Source organism: Euprymna scolopes, chromosome 6 (genome assembly GCF_053919585.1).
Source record: "Euprymna scolopes isolate OS-2025 chromosome 6, ASM5391958v1, whole genome shotgun sequence".
Taxonomy (NCBI): Eukaryota; Metazoa; Mollusca; class Cephalopoda; order Sepiida; family Sepiolidae; genus Euprymna; species Euprymna scolopes.
The window spans coordinates 100,399,884-100,419,723 of NC_136487.1; the positions used below are offsets into that span (position 1 = coordinate 100,399,884).

The window sequence follows — 19,840 nt, forward strand, 5'->3', positions numbered from 1 at the left end:
TGTGGGACCGTCTCTGGTACTTGTCCCAGTTTAGGCGACATGTTATACCAGAAGACGGCTTGCTCAGGTGAGGTGCCTCCTCTTTCCGCAACTGCCTTTATGGTGCGGTGGTTTCTCTCCACGATCCCGTTGCCACTGGGTCTGTAGGCAGCTCTGAAAAATTGTTGGATCTTCCATTTCTTCAGTACTTCTGTCACTGCTACTGACTTGAATTCAGTCCCATTGTCGGTTAACAACTCTTCCACGGGGCCTCGCTCCAAAAACACCTCATCAAGGATTGCCACTATTTCATTGCCTATTCCTCCACGTAGCTTCTTCCATAGAGCAAATCGCCCGGGCCCACAGTCAATCATGGTCAGGTAAAGTCCACCCCTGTAATGGGTGAGATCGCATGCCAGTCCCTCCCAGGTCCCACACCTCCAATTGGCCAGCTTCATGCGTGCTTGGAGCAGGATCAATCGACTGACATCTGTCGCATGTCCTGACCACTTGCCTCACTTGCTCCTTGGTGATCCTCAGGTCGACTTTTTTCACTAAGTACCAAGTCCTCTCTACCCCCATATGGTGCAAATTGTGCAGTTCTCGCACGCTAACATCATCTAGATCCGATGCAGCAACAACAGCTTTCTTTGGCAACAGCCAACTCTTCTTTACTCTCGTGAGAGCATCTGCTCGGTTCTTTTCAGAAGCCACCATGTCTACGCGAAGCTTCAAACAAAACTCTTGTATCAGCTCAGCCAGCACCCCAAGCCTGCGCTTCACTAACATCTCCGCAGCCCCTTTCGTTTTTATTCTTTTTTCGCTTGAAATGAGAGACTTTAGCCAAGCTAACACCGTGGCAGAGTCTGTTTTGATGCAGATGTCACGTAGTCCCAATTTCAAGGCCAGATTGACTCCTTTTATTGTCGCGTCTAATTCCGTCACATTGATGTGGCTGACGTCATTCTTTTTCCTCAACCAGGCTGAATCTTCTGCAACTACTCCTCCAATTTCCAAAACGACCCCTGTTGCAATGCTGCTCGCATCGCACCACACGACTCCATCTAATGTTCGCGGTACGTTCCAGGTTCCCCGGACTGGGTCTTGCCGTTCTGCTTCTTTCAGGAGCTCTTCCATCATGGTGACTGTTCTTTCTCCCACCTTATCATTCCATCCTCGTCCTTCGGCGTGTCTCTTTATGTAGCTGCATGCTGGTCTAAGCCAGCTAGCAACGGGGTAATGTCCGATCAACTTTCCGCATATGGAAAAAAGTTCACGTCTGTTGAGCTCCTGCTTTAGTTGTGGGATTTCGTTTCCCCTGCGAAACTCTAGGCCGCCTGACACACCTCGTTTCAGTTTTAGGCCCAAAGCAGCCCCTCCGTCTAATTTTTCCGGCTCTTTGGCAACCAACCCGAACCTCTTCAAATGAGCCACCACCTCCTTGGCAGTTACCACAGTGTCATTCACCAGAATGTCGTCTATGTATGAGCTCACTACCCCATCTCCCTTTCCCATTGTCTCCAGAATCTTCCTGAGGATAGTTGACATAATCTTGGGTGCCGAATTTAACCCAAACCCCACTCGCGTAAGGCAGTAGGTTTTGCCTTTGTACTTGACTAACTGATATTTCCAGAGCTTCTTGGCAACATGGAGTTGCAAATAGGCAGATTTTAGATCTACCAACGTAGATGCGCCATTCATCTGCCTCCATTCCCTAATGGTCTCACTGCACACATCTACGGTGTCGCCTCCTGTATGGCACTTAACATGGCTGTTCAGCTCTCGGAAATCCAGGACCGGTCTTACTTTCCCTTTAGTTGTTTGCAGAACGGCCATCAACGGCAAAATGCCCGACTCCACATCATCCGTCCAAGGCATCAGTATCCCTTCCTCAATCCATCGGTCGACTTCCTGCTCAAACTCCTTTCTCGCCCCTCCTCTAAGCGAATTTGTGTAGCACGCCACCCTGTTTGTCAGCGATGGCGCTTGATGTTTCCGTGCCCACTCAACCGTCCACCGCTCTCTGTCGAATTCGGCTCGGAAGTCCTGATCTTTGATCGACAATTTTCTTTCCTCCCCGGCCTTGTTGATCCCTCTGGGGGGTTTCTCCGTCACAACGCACTTTTTTTTTTTTTTTTTTTTTTTTTACATAGGCATCACCACATTATCAAGGCCAAGAGGCCACTCAAGGATAAGGGTTAAAGAGTGTACAGTAGAAATTGGACAATATAGTAATCATTAGTAATGAAAATTTGGTAAATTTGATAACTTATATGGAACGGCTCATCAAGAACTTATTTACATTAGACTTGAAGACAACCATATTGTAGTCAGCCGGAAAGCAGGAAAACGGAAGACAATTTCACAGGCGTGCAGTTCTAAGAAAGAAGCTTTGTTCATGGAATCTAAGTTTAGGTTTAGGCACAGATAAAGAGTGGGGAGAATTATTGATAGTGTTTACAGCTAGACGAGTGTTTCTTGTGAAAGTTTGGCGAGGAGGGACCATAGATTGGAGCTCAGTCGAACACTTTCCATGAAAATAACGATACATCAGAGACAAACTCGCAACATTTCTTCTGTGAGATAGAGGTTGCAAGGAAGAGAAAAGGACATCTCCAACAAGGTTACGAAGTCTATTTTGAACTCTATCAAGGCAGGCCAAGTCCTTTCTAGCAGCTCCTGCCCAGATGTGACAACAGTATTCCATCCTTGGGCGTACCTGGCTCTTATATAGATAGAGAATTGCATCAGCAGTGAGATATCTACCGGAGCGATAGAAAGATCCCACCATTTTTCCAGCGGCCTTGGCAACAGATTTGATGTACGTGTTCCATTTAAGATCAGGAGTAATGGTCAAGCCAAGAAGCTTGTCAAAACTAGAGGCCTCCTCAAGACGAGAGCCATTCATTTCAATTGATGCCAGATGTGGATCAGAATGTTGATGATGTAAAGAGAGAAGCTTGGTTTTAGATGCATTAAAAGTAACCAGCCACTCCTTACCCCATTGTAGTACATGCTCAAGATCAGAGGAGAGAGAATTGGAGAGAACTTGGTCGTGTACTGTCTTAGATGTGCTACCATAAATGGTAGTGTCGTCAGCATAAATGTCTACAAATGATGTAAGGATGTGATTTGGAAGATCATTAATGTAGATCAGGAAAAGAGTTGGGCCCAGGATGGACCCCTGAGGGACACCGGCATTAATACCGTGAGCTTCTGATTTTTGCTCCTCAACTACTACTCTTATGAACCTATCAGAAAGAAATGATTTAATAATTGAGAAGACATTTCCAGCTATACCATAGCTAGAGATCTTATGAAGTAAACCTTTATGCCATACCCTATCAAAGGCCTTAGATATGTCAAGAGCAATTGCCCTAGAAAGGTTGCCTCCATCGAGAGATTTGCTAATCCTATGAGATATAACTGTAAGTACATCTGCTGTAGATCTAGCAGAACGGAAACCATATTGAGTGTCACTAAGAAGGTTATTTTTGTTGAGATGGTTGATTACTTCTGTATTTAACACAGATTCCAGCAACTTACTCACTCCAAGGCGACATATAACATCCATTCCAATGATGGCTTGGACGCCAGGCACCAGGCGATCAGTGACAATTGCATGGACCCTCATCCAACGTTCAGCAATATCAATAGTGACGGCCTTCCTCCTTCGACACTTCACTCGCGACCCATCGAATGCCACTACTGCACCTTTCCCTTTCCATCTTCCGACCAGGGTAGTGTGCACCATGGTAGTGGTGCAGCCAGTGTCAATCAGGGCCATAACTTCCCGTCCTTCCACCGCAATCTTCTGTTTGGGCATCTGCTGCGGGTGCGCCTCTATTCTCGAATCGGGGCGGCCGCTGGCGCGTCGGCCTCCCCTTGCCAGTTTCCCGACCTTGTGCATTTTACCGCTAAATGGCCTCTCCGATTGCATTTGTAACACACTGTCCATTGCAAGAACTTCCTGCAGTCTCTTCTCATGTGTGGTCCCCCGCATTCGAAGCATGCGATCCCCCGGTTTGGCAGATTCCTGCCCACATCCTGCTGTACCATTGCTGTCGTTCCTCCTGGCACCGTGGGCTGGGTGCTCACCAAGATTTTTGCAGTTTTAAGCAGCTCACTCACATCCAGCGTCTCCACTCCTGGTACCTGCTGCAACCTTTTCGATATCTCTTCCGGGAACCCGGTAACAAAAGTCATCTTGACTACGTGACTTGTGGCGTGTCCCCTGATGCCCGACAACTCAACCAATCTCCTTATCTCATTCGCGTAGACATCAACAGATTCACCAGTCCACCTCTTCTCTTTCAACTTATTAAAGGCCTCGAAAGGCCCCTCTGCAAAAGCTTCAATCAGTCGACCCTTGATGGCGTCTGCGTCACCCTGTTCCCGCTCGCTGAGCTCCAAATAGAGGGCCAGTGCGTCCCCTTCTAGAAACAGTGGTATTACTGCGGCCACATCATCCAGCCTCTGAATCCTTGCTACAAGGTCCACTTTTTTAAGCCACGCCACCACATCACCGTCGCCATTAAAAGGCTTAATCATGTTGCTTAAGCCTGCGTTGGCCATCGCCGAAATAGCTTGAAGTATAATGGGGAGGGGGGGGGGGTTCACCTCAAATACACAAACGGAATGTTCAAGAAAGATTATTGCTACAGTCCTCCGTCTCTACTCTCGTTGCCTTCTCTCCTTCCTGATTGGGAATAATCTCCCAGCACCGAGAAATGAACATCGTTTTATAGTTTCCATCTTCATGCACACACGAGATTACGTGAGAACGGATGAAATAAAAATGCTGGTCGCCATGTTTGTTCTTCCTTTTCTTTGCGTGAACTCACTCGCTGAGCACCCACGGTAAGACTTGTCTTTCTTGCTTCTAACCACAGTTTATGTCAACGTGTGTATAACACTGAAGGGACAAGACACATACAGATTGCAAAACACTGAAGAGGAGAATAGATTCTTGTTCAATAGGTTGCATTTAGCCAGTTCTTGGTTCAACTGTTTGGACAGTTGGACCTGGAATGAAGATCTTCAACTTCTCCAAAGAAAAAGCCTAATATAGAAATCATCGATAAATTAATATTTACACTTCTTTATTCTGGTAGTCCTGTGGCGACCACTACATAGGGCCAGAATATTTTGGCATTTACGGCAGGAATATTTTTGCAGCAATCACCGTTTTTAATGCCCACGAGTATCAGAATTTTTAAACACACAGCGTTGCCATTTGCAGCAGACGAACTTGCAACAAGCACAGTAACAAGAGTTAATTCTCGCTGCTTGAGATTTGAAATCCATTGTCCAACCACAAGTCAACAGCAAAAAGGCAAAGAAGAATGACAGACACAGATTGTTTGGTTAAAGATGAGGATTCGCCTTTTATTTGCAAAGGAAGCAAAAAATCGTATGATCTGGATGCTGGTCGCCTGGAAGGTCACATGTCACTAGAGGTCTGGAACAGGTACGTTAGATGTAGCGTGGTTCAGGGTTGCTCACTGGGTCTGGAACAATCGGTTGGACGTCAGGGCAATCCGAAAATGGATAGTGGACACTGAGATGAGGTGATCAGTGTTAAGGAATGGGTGGCACTGAGAACGGAGGATCAGTGTTAAGGAACAGACGACACTGAGAATGGAGAATCAGTGTTAAGGAACGGACGGTCGGTAGGGAGCCAGGTGTGAGCAAGGTTGCAGACCGGAGGAGTGAGGTTTAAGGCCGGAGGAATGAGGTGCAGAAAAGCGGCACCAAGGGCTGGAAAACTGCAGGAGTGAGCTGGAGGCACTGGAACAAGCTGGAGGCACCATGGGCTGGAAAGCTGCAGGAGTAAGCTGGAAGTGCTGGAGCAAGCTGGAGGCACTGGAGACTGCTGGTGGGTCTCAGGAGGCAAGGGCGGTTTGAACTGCTGCTGCTGGAATCCTTCGGTGCTGGTGGATTTGGTTGACATGACTGATAGCGTCAGTCGTTACTGCCTGGGCACATTCTGCCTATCTTGGCCAAAACGAGCTGTATTCATTTGGCCAGCGTGATGTTAGTGATGTCTCTCCCAATGAAACAAACAAACGACTCTAATTAATTCTAGAATGAAATTTATGCAAGCATAAGTAGATTGTGAGTTTGTTGATTCCATTTAAATTAATTTCGTCTAAAGGGTAAAAAGTCAATCGCCTGTTTTATTGGTGTTTTGTTGATATATTTAAATTCCCACGTGCGTAGCAACGTTGATGATGAAAAGGGAAAGGGTAGGTGACTGAATTCACCAAGCCCGGATATGTTCATGCATTTCGCTCATGTTTAGCCGATCGCATCCTTTGTTTGAGGGAAGGGGCCGGGCAAAGAAAGAAAGAAAAAAATGGAGGCGGTGATTTGAAACCACAATAAGGTCCTCTCCCTGGATAATTGATCGTTATCAATTAATAATAGATATACATTTTGGGAAGGTAACCTTTCTTCCACAATGGGTATGTCTAGTTGAGGGGATGGACACTTCTGGAGTTGGATGTACCTCGCTGGCTATGATGGTATGGTTGGTGAGACGGATGTGGCATCTGGGTGGGTTGAAACGAGTTCTATCCCTGGCAGTGTTTTTTCTAGAAAGGCTGGCTTGGCACTGCCAATGGAAATGGTGTCTGCCTGATTTCCTCGGTTGATGGTGAGATGCTTCTCAGAGTGCTTCAAGACTTTAAAGGGACCTTGGTTGTTGGTGTCAGAGGTCTCTTTAGTGCATCATTTCTAATGAAAATGAACTCACAGTCATGTAGCTGATGTGGGACATGGACTGTTGATGATGGTTGCCTGGGTGGTGTGAAAGTTGAGCCATTTTATGGAGTAATTCCTGAGTGAAAGGACTCGCCGATGTGAGATCAGGAATAATGTCCTCAAAATATTGGCCAGTTAGTGAGAGTGCCATGCCGAAAACTATTTCCGCTTGAGTACAACCTAGGTCTTCCTTAAGTGAGTTGCGGATTGATAAAAGAATCAGAGGAAGCTCATCTACCCAGATGTTGGAGGGTTGTTTCATGATCAGGGAAGCCTTTAGTGTCCGGTAGAATCTTTCCATGAGGCCATTGGCGCAAGGATGATAAGCTGCCATCTTGATGTGTTTTATGCCGAGTAGTGATTGGAACTGGGCATCTCGGTCGGTGGTGATGATGCCGGGCACACCAAATATGGCAATCCACTCTTGAAGGATAGTCTTTGCTACTGTTTTTGGCAAGGTATCTTTGATGGGTGCTGCTACCGGCAACCTGGAGAAACGGTTGACCACGGTAAGAAGGTATTAGTAATCCTGACACATTGGAGAGGTTCAACTATATCAATATGGATGTGGCTGAAGCATGCATCTGGGTTGCTGAATGTGCCTAGTGGGGATTTCGTGTGTCTGTGTACCTTGCATTTCTGGCACTCAAGGCATGTTGATACCCAATCATGAATGTCGGTATTCATGCTGGGCCACACAAAACAATCAGCAATTAGTTTGACCATAGCATGTTTGCTGGGATGTGACAATCTGTGCAGGTGGTCAAAGATTTACCTTCTGAGTGCTGGAGGTATGTATGGTCTGGGATAGTCCAGTGTCGTATCGCAGTATAGAGTTCTGTTGCTGAAAGGGGCTGGAAACTTTCAGTTGCAGGGATGTGTTAGCCAACACTCCCAGGAGGGTTGAGTCGGATGCCTGGGCCTCTGCTATTAGGTCTTGGCTGTGTGGGCTGTCTTCTAAGGTGTTGATGTTGGATCTGGACAAGGCATCTGCAACAGGATGTTATTTCCTTTGACATATTGGATATCAGAGGTGAATTGTGAGATGTAGTGCCTATGTCTGATTTCACAAGCAGAATACTTGTCAGAGTTGTTTGACAGAGAGGTTGTCAGTGGTTTGTGGTCAGTCAAGACAGTGAAGTTGTGTCTTTCCAGTAGTTGTATCCTGTATGCCCACTGAAAAATCGTGAATATGTGGGAGGGGATACCAGTCAGGAACAGTGGACGCATTGAGTTTCTGGTAGTCCACGCAGACTCTGAATTCCCTGTTGGATTTTGGTACCAGATGGAGTGGTGAGGTATATGGGCTATCTGAGGGACAGATGATGTTGTTCGTCAGCATCTCCTCGAATGCCTTCTTAGCATATGTCAACTTGTGTGGAGAGAGCCGTGAGTATGCAGGTTGTCCAACAGTCTTAATATGGTGTTTGTCTGCTGTTCGCCAGCGTCGGTAGGCTTAATGAGCTGGGTAATGTCCTTGAACCGACTCAGAATTCCTGCATAGTGTGGGTCATGCTGTGTTGAGTTCAGACGTGATAGAGTCCCCGTAATCTGGAGAGGTGTTGTGTTTTCGGACAGGGTCCTCATCTTCATGTGAACAGCCAAATTGTAATAAGCCAAGAAATCAGCACCAAGCAAGGACGTTCTGACATTTGCTATGGTGAATGACAACTTGAGGTCATGCCTGAGGTTGATATTGAGCGTTAACTCCTTGTTTCCATAGGTTTCTATGACAGAGCCATTTGCTGCCCAAAGTTGAAATGGGGTGGGTTTCAAAGTTGATTCGTTGGCGGGAGGTATTATGCTGATGGCTGAACCGGTGTCGACTAGGAATTTTAAGCCATTGTTTTGGTCTCACACATAAAAGAGATAACTGTGCAATTGTGTACCAACAGGGGCCATCGCCACTGTCTGCTGGTTTAGTCGTTTCCCTGGGTCTTCTGGTGTCTTCAGGGGTGTTGGCACTTGCAGGCTCGGTCACCGAAGTTTTGATGGTACCAGCATTCATCTGGGTTGTTATTTCAGCCCCGACGAGCTGCGGGTACGGCTGCAATTTCGGGTATGTGGTGCTGGGCTTCGATTCTGGGTATTTGGAGCTGGGCTTTGTCACCTCTGGAGTAGGGAGAGGTTCAAGTCTTTGAACTCGGCTCTTAACTGAGCTATCACCTTGTCCAAGCATTGAGTGGGGGTTTGAGTGAGAGTTTCAACTTGGTGGACACTTTGATGGCCCTAGGAGTAAATTTTGTTGGCAGAATCGGCCACAATATCCAGGGGTGTGTCTCCTGGCACCAGAGCCAGAACTTGAGTAATGTTTGATGGTAACCGATCCATCCACAGGCCTTGGAGGATGGGTTTAGCCATGGTGTGATTTCTGAGGTAATTTTTCATGATGCAGGCGCTGGGATGCTCTAATAAGGTCCTCATCCAAACATCCCATACGTTTGAGAATGGCTTCTTTAAGGTGGGTGTATGGGAGCTGGTCTGGTGTGTTGAAGAGGATGTCTTCCATTTCTTCCACTACTGCTGCAGGAAGGGCTTGTACCACTGAGGCAAATTTGGTGTCTTGGTGTGTGACTTTCCTGACTGCAAATATTGCCCCAAGTTGGATGAACTAACTCCTGGTGTTGACCGCATTGTACGGTGGAAGCTGTATGAAAGAGGTTGATGAGTGGATCTCAGGTTCATCTGTATTTTCAGCCATCTTCTCTGCCAGCTGTTTGCCTGTGTCAAAGATCATGTTGGGATCACCACTTGTTGTGGGGCCAATTAACCCAACAACCAACACAGTAGACACAGGCAAAAAGTAAACAACAAAAAGGCAAAGAAGGATGACAGACACAGGTTGTTTGGTTAAAGACGAGGATTCACTTTTTATTTGCAAAGGAAGTGATAAATTGTATGATCTGGATGCTGGTCACTTGAGAGGTCACACGTCACTGGGGGCTAAGGTCTGAAGGTCTGGAATAGGTATGTTAGATGTAGCGTGGTTCAGGTTTGTGTCATGCTGTGTTGTGCATGGATGTGTAAGAATAAGACTGGAACACATGTGTTTGGTTAGTAAGAAGGGAACTGAATAATGGGGCCCCGCTTTATTGATTAATTGCTATGCGCATGCGTGAGTGCATACAAAAGTTAGATCATGAAACCGGAACGAAAGAGTCTATATAAAAGTTACTGAAACGAAAGAGCAGCGCTATCATTACATCTCCCTTTCTCTGAAAACAAAGATGACTTAGGTATGTAAAACAAAACAAAGAAAATGGAAAAGCTGGTTCAGGGTAGACTGACTGAACAGCTACAGCAAAGCAGGGGATTATTCTGCCCCATGAGATGTTTGCTGGGAGGTTATGAGTGTTTGCTCATCATTAGTTCATTTTTGATGGTGGTTGTACCACCCTACCACTATGGGTACGTTTTTGAGTGTCATTTGGTATGTTTGGGGATGCACATACAAGTGGATCCACAGACGTCGTACATTTTTGTGGAGCTGTGTTAGGGAGGTCTTGTGACATTTGTGGCGTAGGCATCACTGGAATACTTCTTATGTGTTGTCGGTTTCTTCGCAGCACATGCCCATTGACATTCTCTAGGAGATAGGAGGAGTGACTATTTACCTGGGATACTGCAGCCGCTGGGTCCCAGCTTCCGTACACAGGATTCTGTACCTTTACCGGTTGACCATGGTATAGGGGTGGTAGATCTTCCTTAAGTGCATGTCGGTCAAAGTACCTCTTTTGGTTCTGCTGGCATTGTTGGAATGCACTGTATATCTGATCCTGATCATGGTTGTCGTTTCTGATTTTGGTGATCAGTGGAGATTGGATTCGTCTACCCATGAGTAGTTGTGCAGAGCTTGGTATGACACTTGAAATTGGGGGGCAGCGCCAGTGCAGCAGTGCGATCTTAGGAGTTGTTCCCGACTGTTTGGCTTTCTTGAGAATATTCTTGATAGTCCCCAACTTTTCACACAAAAGTAAGAACATTTTTTTTTCTTTTTCTTAAAAATAAATAAAGAAAAGACATTTTTATTTTTTCGCTATTTGTTATGCTACATTTTTCTCTGTCGGCTTTCAGCCTAAGCAGGGGGTTATGTAGCAGAAACAAATGGGACTTTTTTCTTCCTCGAATCAATGCCTCTTCCCTGTGCGATTCGGCCACATCTTGACCAGTCAGGGGTACGGCGCATTGATACTTCCTATCCCCAAAGGAAATCGGCCAGCATCCGGTTTGAAGAAGAACAACTCATTCTTACGCAGAGAGACACCAAACGGAACGGACCTCCTTTTCTTCTCTCTCTCTCTCTCTCTCTCTCTCTCCACCTCGGTGTTATCTCTACGGTATCGACGATTGCACTAGAATAACTACCGTGATAATACCAGGTGCCGGAGTCCAGTTTTCTACAAGGAAAATACCACATTCTCCTCAAAAAACCTTTTCTGTGACCTTTTATGAAGTTGTTGCATTTGTCATTTCAGAAGCTTGTATTGAATTATTTATTTTATTAAGGTGTGCCCTAAAAGCATTACAAACCCTAAACCATGATGGTACCTGATTGTTATCGAATCCCACATATACAAGACTGCTTCTTCTCTGCATGGTTGTAAGTCCTTCTCCAAACTAGACTTAGTTAAAGCTTACCATCAGATTCCAGTGAATCCAGCTGACATACCCAAGACTTAAAAAAAAATTTTTTTTTTTATTACATTTTCACCCCAAACAAGGCACATTGCCACTGTGGTGTAGGGGACTACTATTAGGGGCAGCAGCTACTGGGGCACTATGTTGGGATTTGGGCAGCAAGATGTCGGTTCACATTACACTTGAATTTCTGCATGTCAGTACAGTTGGGAAAGCAGGGACTTGAAATGGAATTCCAGAGTCTAGCGGTTCTGGGGAAGAAACTACTGGAGTAGAAAGATCTTCTACATCTAGGGATCTCTACTGTGTGGGGGTGGGATTTAGCTGCCTGTCGGGTTTGTCGAGAGTGTCTACATCATGGGGCACAAGTCACAAGTGTCTGCAGTTCGTCAGAGCATTCACCATTGAAATACTTGAACAGGCAGAGGGATGCAACGTTTCGTTGATGGGACAGAGGCTGAAGCTTAGATGCCAGTTCAGGGCCTATCAGATTTGCGACTCTCTTTTGAGAGTCGCAAATCTGATATGCAGAGCCAAAATGAAGCTGATTACAGCTAGATTTTTCTGGCCAAATATGAGGTGTGATACCACTGCCTGGACACGTTCCTGTGTATCCTGCCAAAACTCAAAGGTGCACAAGCATATCCATGCACCCCTTGAACCATTCACCACCCCAGACGCTCGGTTTAGCCATGTGCATATCGACCTGGTTGGACCTTGGCTGGTCAGTCAGGGATTTACTTATCTCCTGATCTGTATAGACCGTTTCACATGGTGGCCTGAAGCCATCCCCTCACAGACATTTCGGCTGAGTCTGTAGCATGAGCACTTATATCAGGCTGGATATTGCGTTATGGAGTTCCCACCACCATCACCACTGATCGTGGTGTACAGTTTGAATCCCACCTCTTCCAGGAATTTTCCAGGATTCTAGGGATCCAACGTATTCGTACTACTAGTGCTTCTAACGGGATGATTGAACGCTTTCATCGCCAATTGAAAGCAGCATTACGTGCTTCCCCGAGCCAACAGCGATGGAGCAAATATGTACCAGTTGTCCTTCTTGGCTGTTCTGCTGCTATCAAAGAGAACCTGGGATACTCTTCAGCCGAACTTATCTATGGAGTACCTCTTTCATTGCCAGGCCAAATACTGAGCCTGATAGAGTTAACAACAACCGATTCAGCTCTGTATGTCTGTGGGTTTATTTTAGTAAGCTCCCACCGATGCACACTAGGGAACAGACCATTAGATCTTCGGTCCCAAAAGACATTTCATCTTGGACTCATGTTTTTCTTAGAAAGGACGCAGTAAAAGCCCCCCTAACTTCACCTTATACTGGCCCTTATCGCATGCTTTCACGCACTGATAAACTTTTCACCTTAGATATCAGTGGTAAAAGAGAAACTGTCTCAATTGATAGAGTAAAAAAAAACTTTCTTGACACAAAAAAACATGAGCCACACATTCCCCCTACTTACAAACAGCGTCAAGATATGCATACACCTGAAGTAAATGCTCCAAATGAAGACAGATACATTGGCCGAAGAGACTGTGTAAAACTTAGTATTTCTGTTAAGAGAGAAAAAAAAGAATTTGTTTTTCTTTGTTTTCCCCTCTCCACCCCCCAAAAGAAAGAACGTTCTATTACAAAGCAAAAAACAAATATTCCCCAACTTTTCACAGAAAAGTAAGAACATTTTTTTTCTCATAAAAATAAATAAAATAAAATGACATTTTTATTTTTCGCTATTTGTTATGCTACCTTTTTCTCTGTCAGATCTCAGCCTAAGCAGGGGGTTATGCAGCAAAAATAAATGGAACTTTTTTCTTTCGCAAGTTAACGCCTCTCTCCCATGTTATTTGGTCATATACGAACCAATCAGGGGTGCGGCGCATTGATCCTTTCTCTCTCCGGAAGGAAATCGGGCAGCTTCCGGTTTGAAGGAAAAGAACTCTTCCTTACCAAGAGAGACGCCAAACAGAACGGACCCTCTTTCTTCACTCTCTCTCTCTCCACCTCTGTGTTATTTCATCCGGTATTGACGATTCCCACGGGGGAATAACTACCGCGATAGCACCAGGTAGCCAGAGTCCAGCTTTTATCCAGGGATAATATCTCCTTGTGAACATTCGCCTTAATAAACCTTCTCTTTGTTAGATACATTGAAGTTGTTATGTTCGTCATTTCAGAAGCTTGTGTTGAATTTATTATTTTATTAGGTTTTTTTTTTTTTTTTTTACATGGGTGTCACCACTTATCAAGGCCCAGAGGCCACTCGAGGATAAGGGTTAATAGGTATACATTAGTCATTGTGATTTTAGCATAGTAAACAGTGGGAATTTTGTAACTTGGATTACTTAGAGGGACGATTCAATTAGAACTTGTTCACATTGGACTTTTTCTTTTTTTTTTTTTCATAGGTATCAACACATTATCAAGGCCAAGAGGCCACTCAAGGATAAGGGTTAAAGAGTGTACAGTAGAAATTGGACAATATAGTAATCATTAGTAATGAAAATTTGGTAAATTTGATAACTTATATGGAACGGCTCATCAAGAACTTATTTACATTAGACTTGAAGACAACCATATTGTAGTCAGCCGGAAAGCAGGAAAACGGAAGACAATTCCACAGGCGTGCAGTTCTAATAAAAAAGCTTTGTTCATGGAATCTACGTTTAGGTTTAGGCACAGATAAAGAGTGGGGGGAATTATTGATAGTGTTTACAGCTAGACGAGTGTTTCTTGTGAAAGTTTTGCGAGTGGGGACCATAGAGTCAAACACTTTCCATGAAAATAACGATACATCAGAGACAAACTCGCAACATCTCTTCTGTGAGATAGAGGTTGCAAGGAAGAGAAAAGGACATCTCCTATGAGGCTACGAAGTCTATTTTGAACTCTAAATGCACAAACCCTAAAAGTGATTCATAACTGGAAAACAAATAATAAATATGATAAAAACACGAAACATTTATAAATTATTTTTAGAATTTATTTATTTTTTTACGGTAAGGTTGTATAAAATGTAGCAAAATATATATTAAAAAACATGAAGCATTTATAGAGGTTTATTAAGAATTTTGTTTTGTACAGAAAGCTTGTATAAAAATGTAGCCAAATATAATTGCAGTTTTCACGCACTTTTAGAAAAGGAAGAGTTATCGACCCCTATTCTTTGGCTGACAAGGGATATCTGTCGTCAGTTCCTGAAACTAAAATACACACATTTGCTTCATATCACTGACATGCAGAAGTGCCAAAAATTTTCTACCTTATCAATTTTCGTAATTTTTGGATATAATCATCGAGGAATACCTAGATACCATGTTTTCATGTGAAATTCAGTTTTGCGATTTCCGAAAATCTCGTCCCAATTCTGTAGAAGCGCCATATTTTTTTTTATACAAAAAAAAAAAAAATCTTTTAGTGTTTTAACATTTGAACAACGCTCGGCTTAATTCGGTGATTGCGGATGGATCCTGAGCCCATAATTAACGGAAAATTCCGAGGATCCGGGTCAAATTTTGCAAGAGTACAAAAAAATAAAAGAAAGAAAGAAAAAAAGCCTGTTTGTTTAGTTTGCGTATCTTTGCCTAGCTCTGTGCGATTAAAACCGGTGTTAATAGGGAAAAGTTTCAACTCCATGTGTTTATAAGTGTTCCCCTCGTTTTTATTTTCTATTTTTTAAGTATTTTTGAACAGTAAGAACTTAATGATTTTTCAAACTATGCTTTAAAAGTTTTACTTTTACAATTGTCAAATATTTCTACAATTTATAATTTCCGATTGGACTAGCACGATGAGTGAAATGGTCGTTTCATCGCCCGGTCGGTCTCCGCCGGGAAGTGCGGCCACTAGCATGGGGCCCGTAACACTACCCGCCGTTGCTTGTTTCGAGTTCATTTTGGATGAACGTCTCTTGGAAAATCACCTCGCCGAGCCGAATCCAGGTAGGTTGACTGTAATTCGCATCCAGTGGACAAACGAATAAATTATATTTAGATATACATTACAGGAGGTTAATTTTTAAGGGCAAAACGATAAACCAAGCTAGAAATTGATGGCTTTCTTTATTTCTATGTTTTAGTTATTCAAATAAATGTTTAACGAATCTAATAGTTTAATGTAACGTGAACTTTTCGGTTCAGTTAGAATATCTTAACTATTTCTGTTTTCACTCGATTTTTTTTTTTTTTTTTTTAAGCAATCTAGCAGGCATGTTCTTCGCGCGAAAAATAGAAAACAACAACAAATAAACTTATACTGCATTTTATTTTTTACATTGTTGTATTTTCGTTTGTAAATGATATTTTAAAAATTATTCTTATCGTTATTCTTTTCTATCGTTGTTTTGTGGTTTTCTGTCGTACCGGCAATTTATTTGTGTTGGCAAATTGTTGACAGTTTGTTTACGTTTTGGTTTCGACGTGGATTTTTTACTTTTTTTTTTTTGGTAGTTTTCGTGTTTTTCAAACGCATGTTCGCTAAAAATAAAGGTAAAACTATACAAACACCGTGACAGCGAATTAACCCTAACCCTAATCCTAACCCTAAACCTAACCCTAACCCTAAACCCTAACCCTAACCCTAACGCTGTCACGGTGTTTGTATAATAATACCAAAAAAAAAATAACAGGTTTAATAGAAAATTATGCAATATTTGTTTTTTTAAATCGGTTTTCTTTAAAAAGGATTTAAAGAAAATCAATGAAATTTTACTTACTTCGATTATAAAAAATATATATAAATTCCCCAAAAATCACTTATCTATAAAAAATACTATTCGATGTGTACTTTAATTCTTAAAAAGTTATCCATATTTATACTTATATTCCATGTCCTTTTTAAATAAAATACTTTTTTAAACAAGGATTCCAAAAAAATGCGAACTTAGACGTTTTTTCACTGTTCAAATAAAGGGAGATAAATGCCTGATTTTCTTTGAGCTTATCTTCCAGTGGCTTCGAAGCACCACAATTAATGTCTCTTTCTATTGCGTGCTGTAAACCAAAATTAGTATTTTGGGGCCACCTTAGTTGAAAAATGAACACATTCACTTATCAGTTTTTGCCGTTTTTAAAAAAAACCCACTCTACTGATTAAAAATTTTTTTTATTCTTTTTATGAAATATGAGTTTTTGATTAATATATTTATTTCTTCTTTATAGAGTGAATTTTTTTTTTAAAATCTCTAAAAAAAGAAAACCTTGAATGAAATAGAAAAAAATGTCGTTAGCGTCCAATATTTACTTGACAATCTAAGTATAACATGAGCTTTCACTTAAAAATCAACGTGGTTAAAAAAAAGAAGAAGTGTTTTATACTTTGGACTTTACAGGTAAATTTCCAAAAAACACTTTTTTTTTGTTTTAAATTAGAATATTTTATTTACTGATATTTTATCGTCAATTTGTGATATATAAAACTTTGGTGAGTAAATTATTTAAATTTTGATAGACATTTCAAAATGGGAGGGGGGTGAATTTAAAACAAAGTGTTTGTCTAAAATATTATATTCAGTTTATTGGAAAGAGCATAAAATTTCACATTGACCCTGAAAATATCGGAAAAATTGAACCCATAGAAAATTTTTTATAGATTTTTAAAGTTTAAAAATTGAAAAAAAGTTCACTCGTAAAATTCAATTGATTTCATACGAAAAAAAATGGCTGCATGAACGCATGCAGGCACTTTGTAAACACTGTTTTTTAAAAAATAAATAATCTTTCTATTATTTTTTAAACAACTTTAATAATTTATTTTGGAAGTATATTCCATAAAGAAAATAAACAACCCACTTTAAAAAAAACTCATAATTTCTATTACAAGTTTTTATATTTTATTCGCAGTTTTATGTTAGGGGTGTCAAAAATTCCCCCAAAATTCTGACACACCTACTGCAGCAAGAACCTTCCCAGTTGGTTGGACTGAATCAATAATCTGTGATTTTTAGGCACTTCCAAAAGTCACCACAGAATTACTCCCCCTTATATGTAAAACGATGTAACTTTATTATAAATTAATATTAATATAATTTTTGTACCATTTAAAAGGGCAAAATAAACTAGTAATAATTAAAAAAATTTTTTTCAGCGTACGAAAATAATGAAATTGCATGACGAAAATCATGTTTACATAATTGGCGCTTTAAAATAACGTTCCCATGTAGTAAGCATTTCGAATGTGAAAACATACCTGTGTTTAATAAATCTAGCAAAAATCTATTAATGGTCAGATTTTTATCAAATTTTCGATACTTATCCATTTTAGAATGAAATTACATATAAAATGCAGTTTCTGTAAAATATACGAGGGGAAATATTTTTTTAGTACGTGCCCCCCCGATTTATTTTTTCAAAATTTGAACAAAATATATTTAAATCTATCGAAATTTCTATTTATTATGAAACATAAGAATTCAAATAAGTAAAACATTTATTTTTTTAAAATTTAAATACACATATTGAACAAAAATTTACCTTAAAGTTGCAATTAAAAAATGATATAAATTTAATATTGTTTTTTTTTTAAAATAGCGTTTTTTCGAATTAATCCGTTGAATTACCAAGAAAAAGAAACTTCATAAACATTAATTAATTTTTATAAGATTAAAACGATTAAAATTCCATTATTTCAGAATGTTCTGTTACAACATAGATTTTTAATTAATTGTGTTTAAATTTCTTTTTAAATATTAAGTTTTTATATAAACATGTTTCTTGTCAGCTATTTAATCTCCAGATTAAAACCGATTTAAAAATATTATTGCACAAATGATTTGTAGGCCTCCCCCTCATATTTTGTTTGTCTCTTTTTACCGAACAAAAGTATAGAAGCCGATTATGAACGTTCAGAAAAAACATATTGCATATTTAATATACAAATGTTTATAATATTATTAATCATTAAACTGTGTAAATCTTAAAACCTAACAAAATTATAACAAAGATTAATTATTAATTGCAGTTGAAGAAAATAAAGGTTTTAAAAAATCATTAAGTCGCTTCTGCTTTTCCATAGTTTGTATAGTTAACACGAGTCTGATGTCACGGAATCATGCTTTCTTTTTTTCACATTGTTTTGAAGATACCTAGTGATTTTTGTAATACTGTTGGGCATTAGAGAAAGTTCAAAAGAAAAGAGATGTTTCAGCAAGGGGACCTCCTCAAGATCACTTCCTCTCCTGACATGGGCCGATATAACCATATAGATGCTGCGGATAAGATTCAAAATAGTCTCCAAAATCCAAAATCCTCTTCATTTTAGTTTTTATCAAGAACAATGACCTTTTCAAAAACATGTTCAGAGTGACAGCGGTAGCATGATTATTTACAAATATCTGGTATGTCAGAGGTTGTTTGTTCTCTGACAAATGTCAAGAGAGTAAAATCATCCAATTTACCATTGCTAAAGAATCTTAAAGTGACAGATTTTTATTTCAAGTTCACTAATATCATAGAAAGCAGAGAGATTGTGTTTAGTTTCGGGCAACATGAACCAAGTTTGCTTTGCTATCCCTACAGCAGAGAGAGACAACAAGAGTCTCTAACTTCCACAAAAAGTTTATGTATTGTTACTGTAGATTGCTTGTCGAACTCCATATTGTTATATTATGAATATGATGGCAGGGAAGAACCAGACAATATAAGTTTAATTTTAAGCGATGGATTACTTAATCGTTTATTTTAAAAACAAACTTAAGAAAAGCAAAATAAAATAAAATTTTCTTCAGTTCAACAACACTTTGACCCTGCTGTTTAAGGTTATTCATTTAGCATAATCTTTATTGGCGATTCATGTCTTTCTTTGTTGGTCAATATTTGTTACACTTTGTGATATTATTTTCGATAACAATATTGAAGGATAAGAGTTTGCTTTTTTTTTTTTTTTAACAAGTAAAGTCTAAGGTGAGCAACACAGCAGATTTGTTGTCTACTGTTGATGAACTATGACAATATGTAATATTTTTTGCGCTGGGGAGCTTTGATAATAATCTTGGAAAATAAGAATTTATTTTTCAGTTGAAAACATTAAGGAAAGCAACTTAGCCGATTTGTCATCCACTTGTTTTTGAAATGTTGTTCTTCTCACGTTTAGGTGGGACGTTTATTCAGCTGTGCTTTACGGCGTTGTAGATCCTAACAAGGTAAAGATTTGCCGTCTGCAGCTGTCTCATCTCTCGGGCAAGCTGTCACGTCTCCTTGTGTATGTCGTAGTAGCAGCATCTAGCAGTAGCGCCTTCGATGGATTTAGTTGACCCTTAGTCTGGGGATTTGACCAGTGGTCTGGTGTGTAAGTCAGTACTAGACAGTGGTAGACTGGTGAAGTTGTAATACTTCTCATATCTTGGTTTTAATTGAGACAGGGATTCATGTGGCGTGCGCCAGGCTCTATCGAGACAGTCTCCTCAATCAGCTGGGCTCCTTTCTATTTAAATAGCAATACACATGA

The 19,840-nt window shown here is 40.9% G+C and overlaps 2 protein-coding genes across 2 annotated transcripts in view; one reads left to right on the forward strand and one right to left on the reverse strand.

Annotated features, from left to right (window-relative positions):
* The window catches only part of LOC145277821 (uncharacterized), a 78,144-nt gene extending 63,345 nt beyond the window's left edge, over positions 1 to 14,799 (reverse strand). Inside the window, exon 1 of the mRNA XM_080129721.1 lies at positions 14,661 to 14,799. The gene's annotated coding sequence lies outside the window, so the exon portion shown is untranslated. The remainder of the gene's footprint in view (positions 1 to 14,660) is intronic.
* The window catches only part of LOC145277820 (integrator complex subunit 8-like), a 163,719-nt gene continuing 158,445 nt past the window's right edge, over positions 14,567 to 19,840 (forward strand). Inside the window, exon 1 of the mRNA XM_080129719.1 lies at positions 14,567 to 15,339. Coding sequence (XP_079985845.1) covers positions 15,189 to 15,339 — 151 coding nt within the window. The 5' untranslated portion in view covers positions 14,567 to 15,188. The remainder of the gene's footprint in view (positions 15,340 to 19,840) is intronic.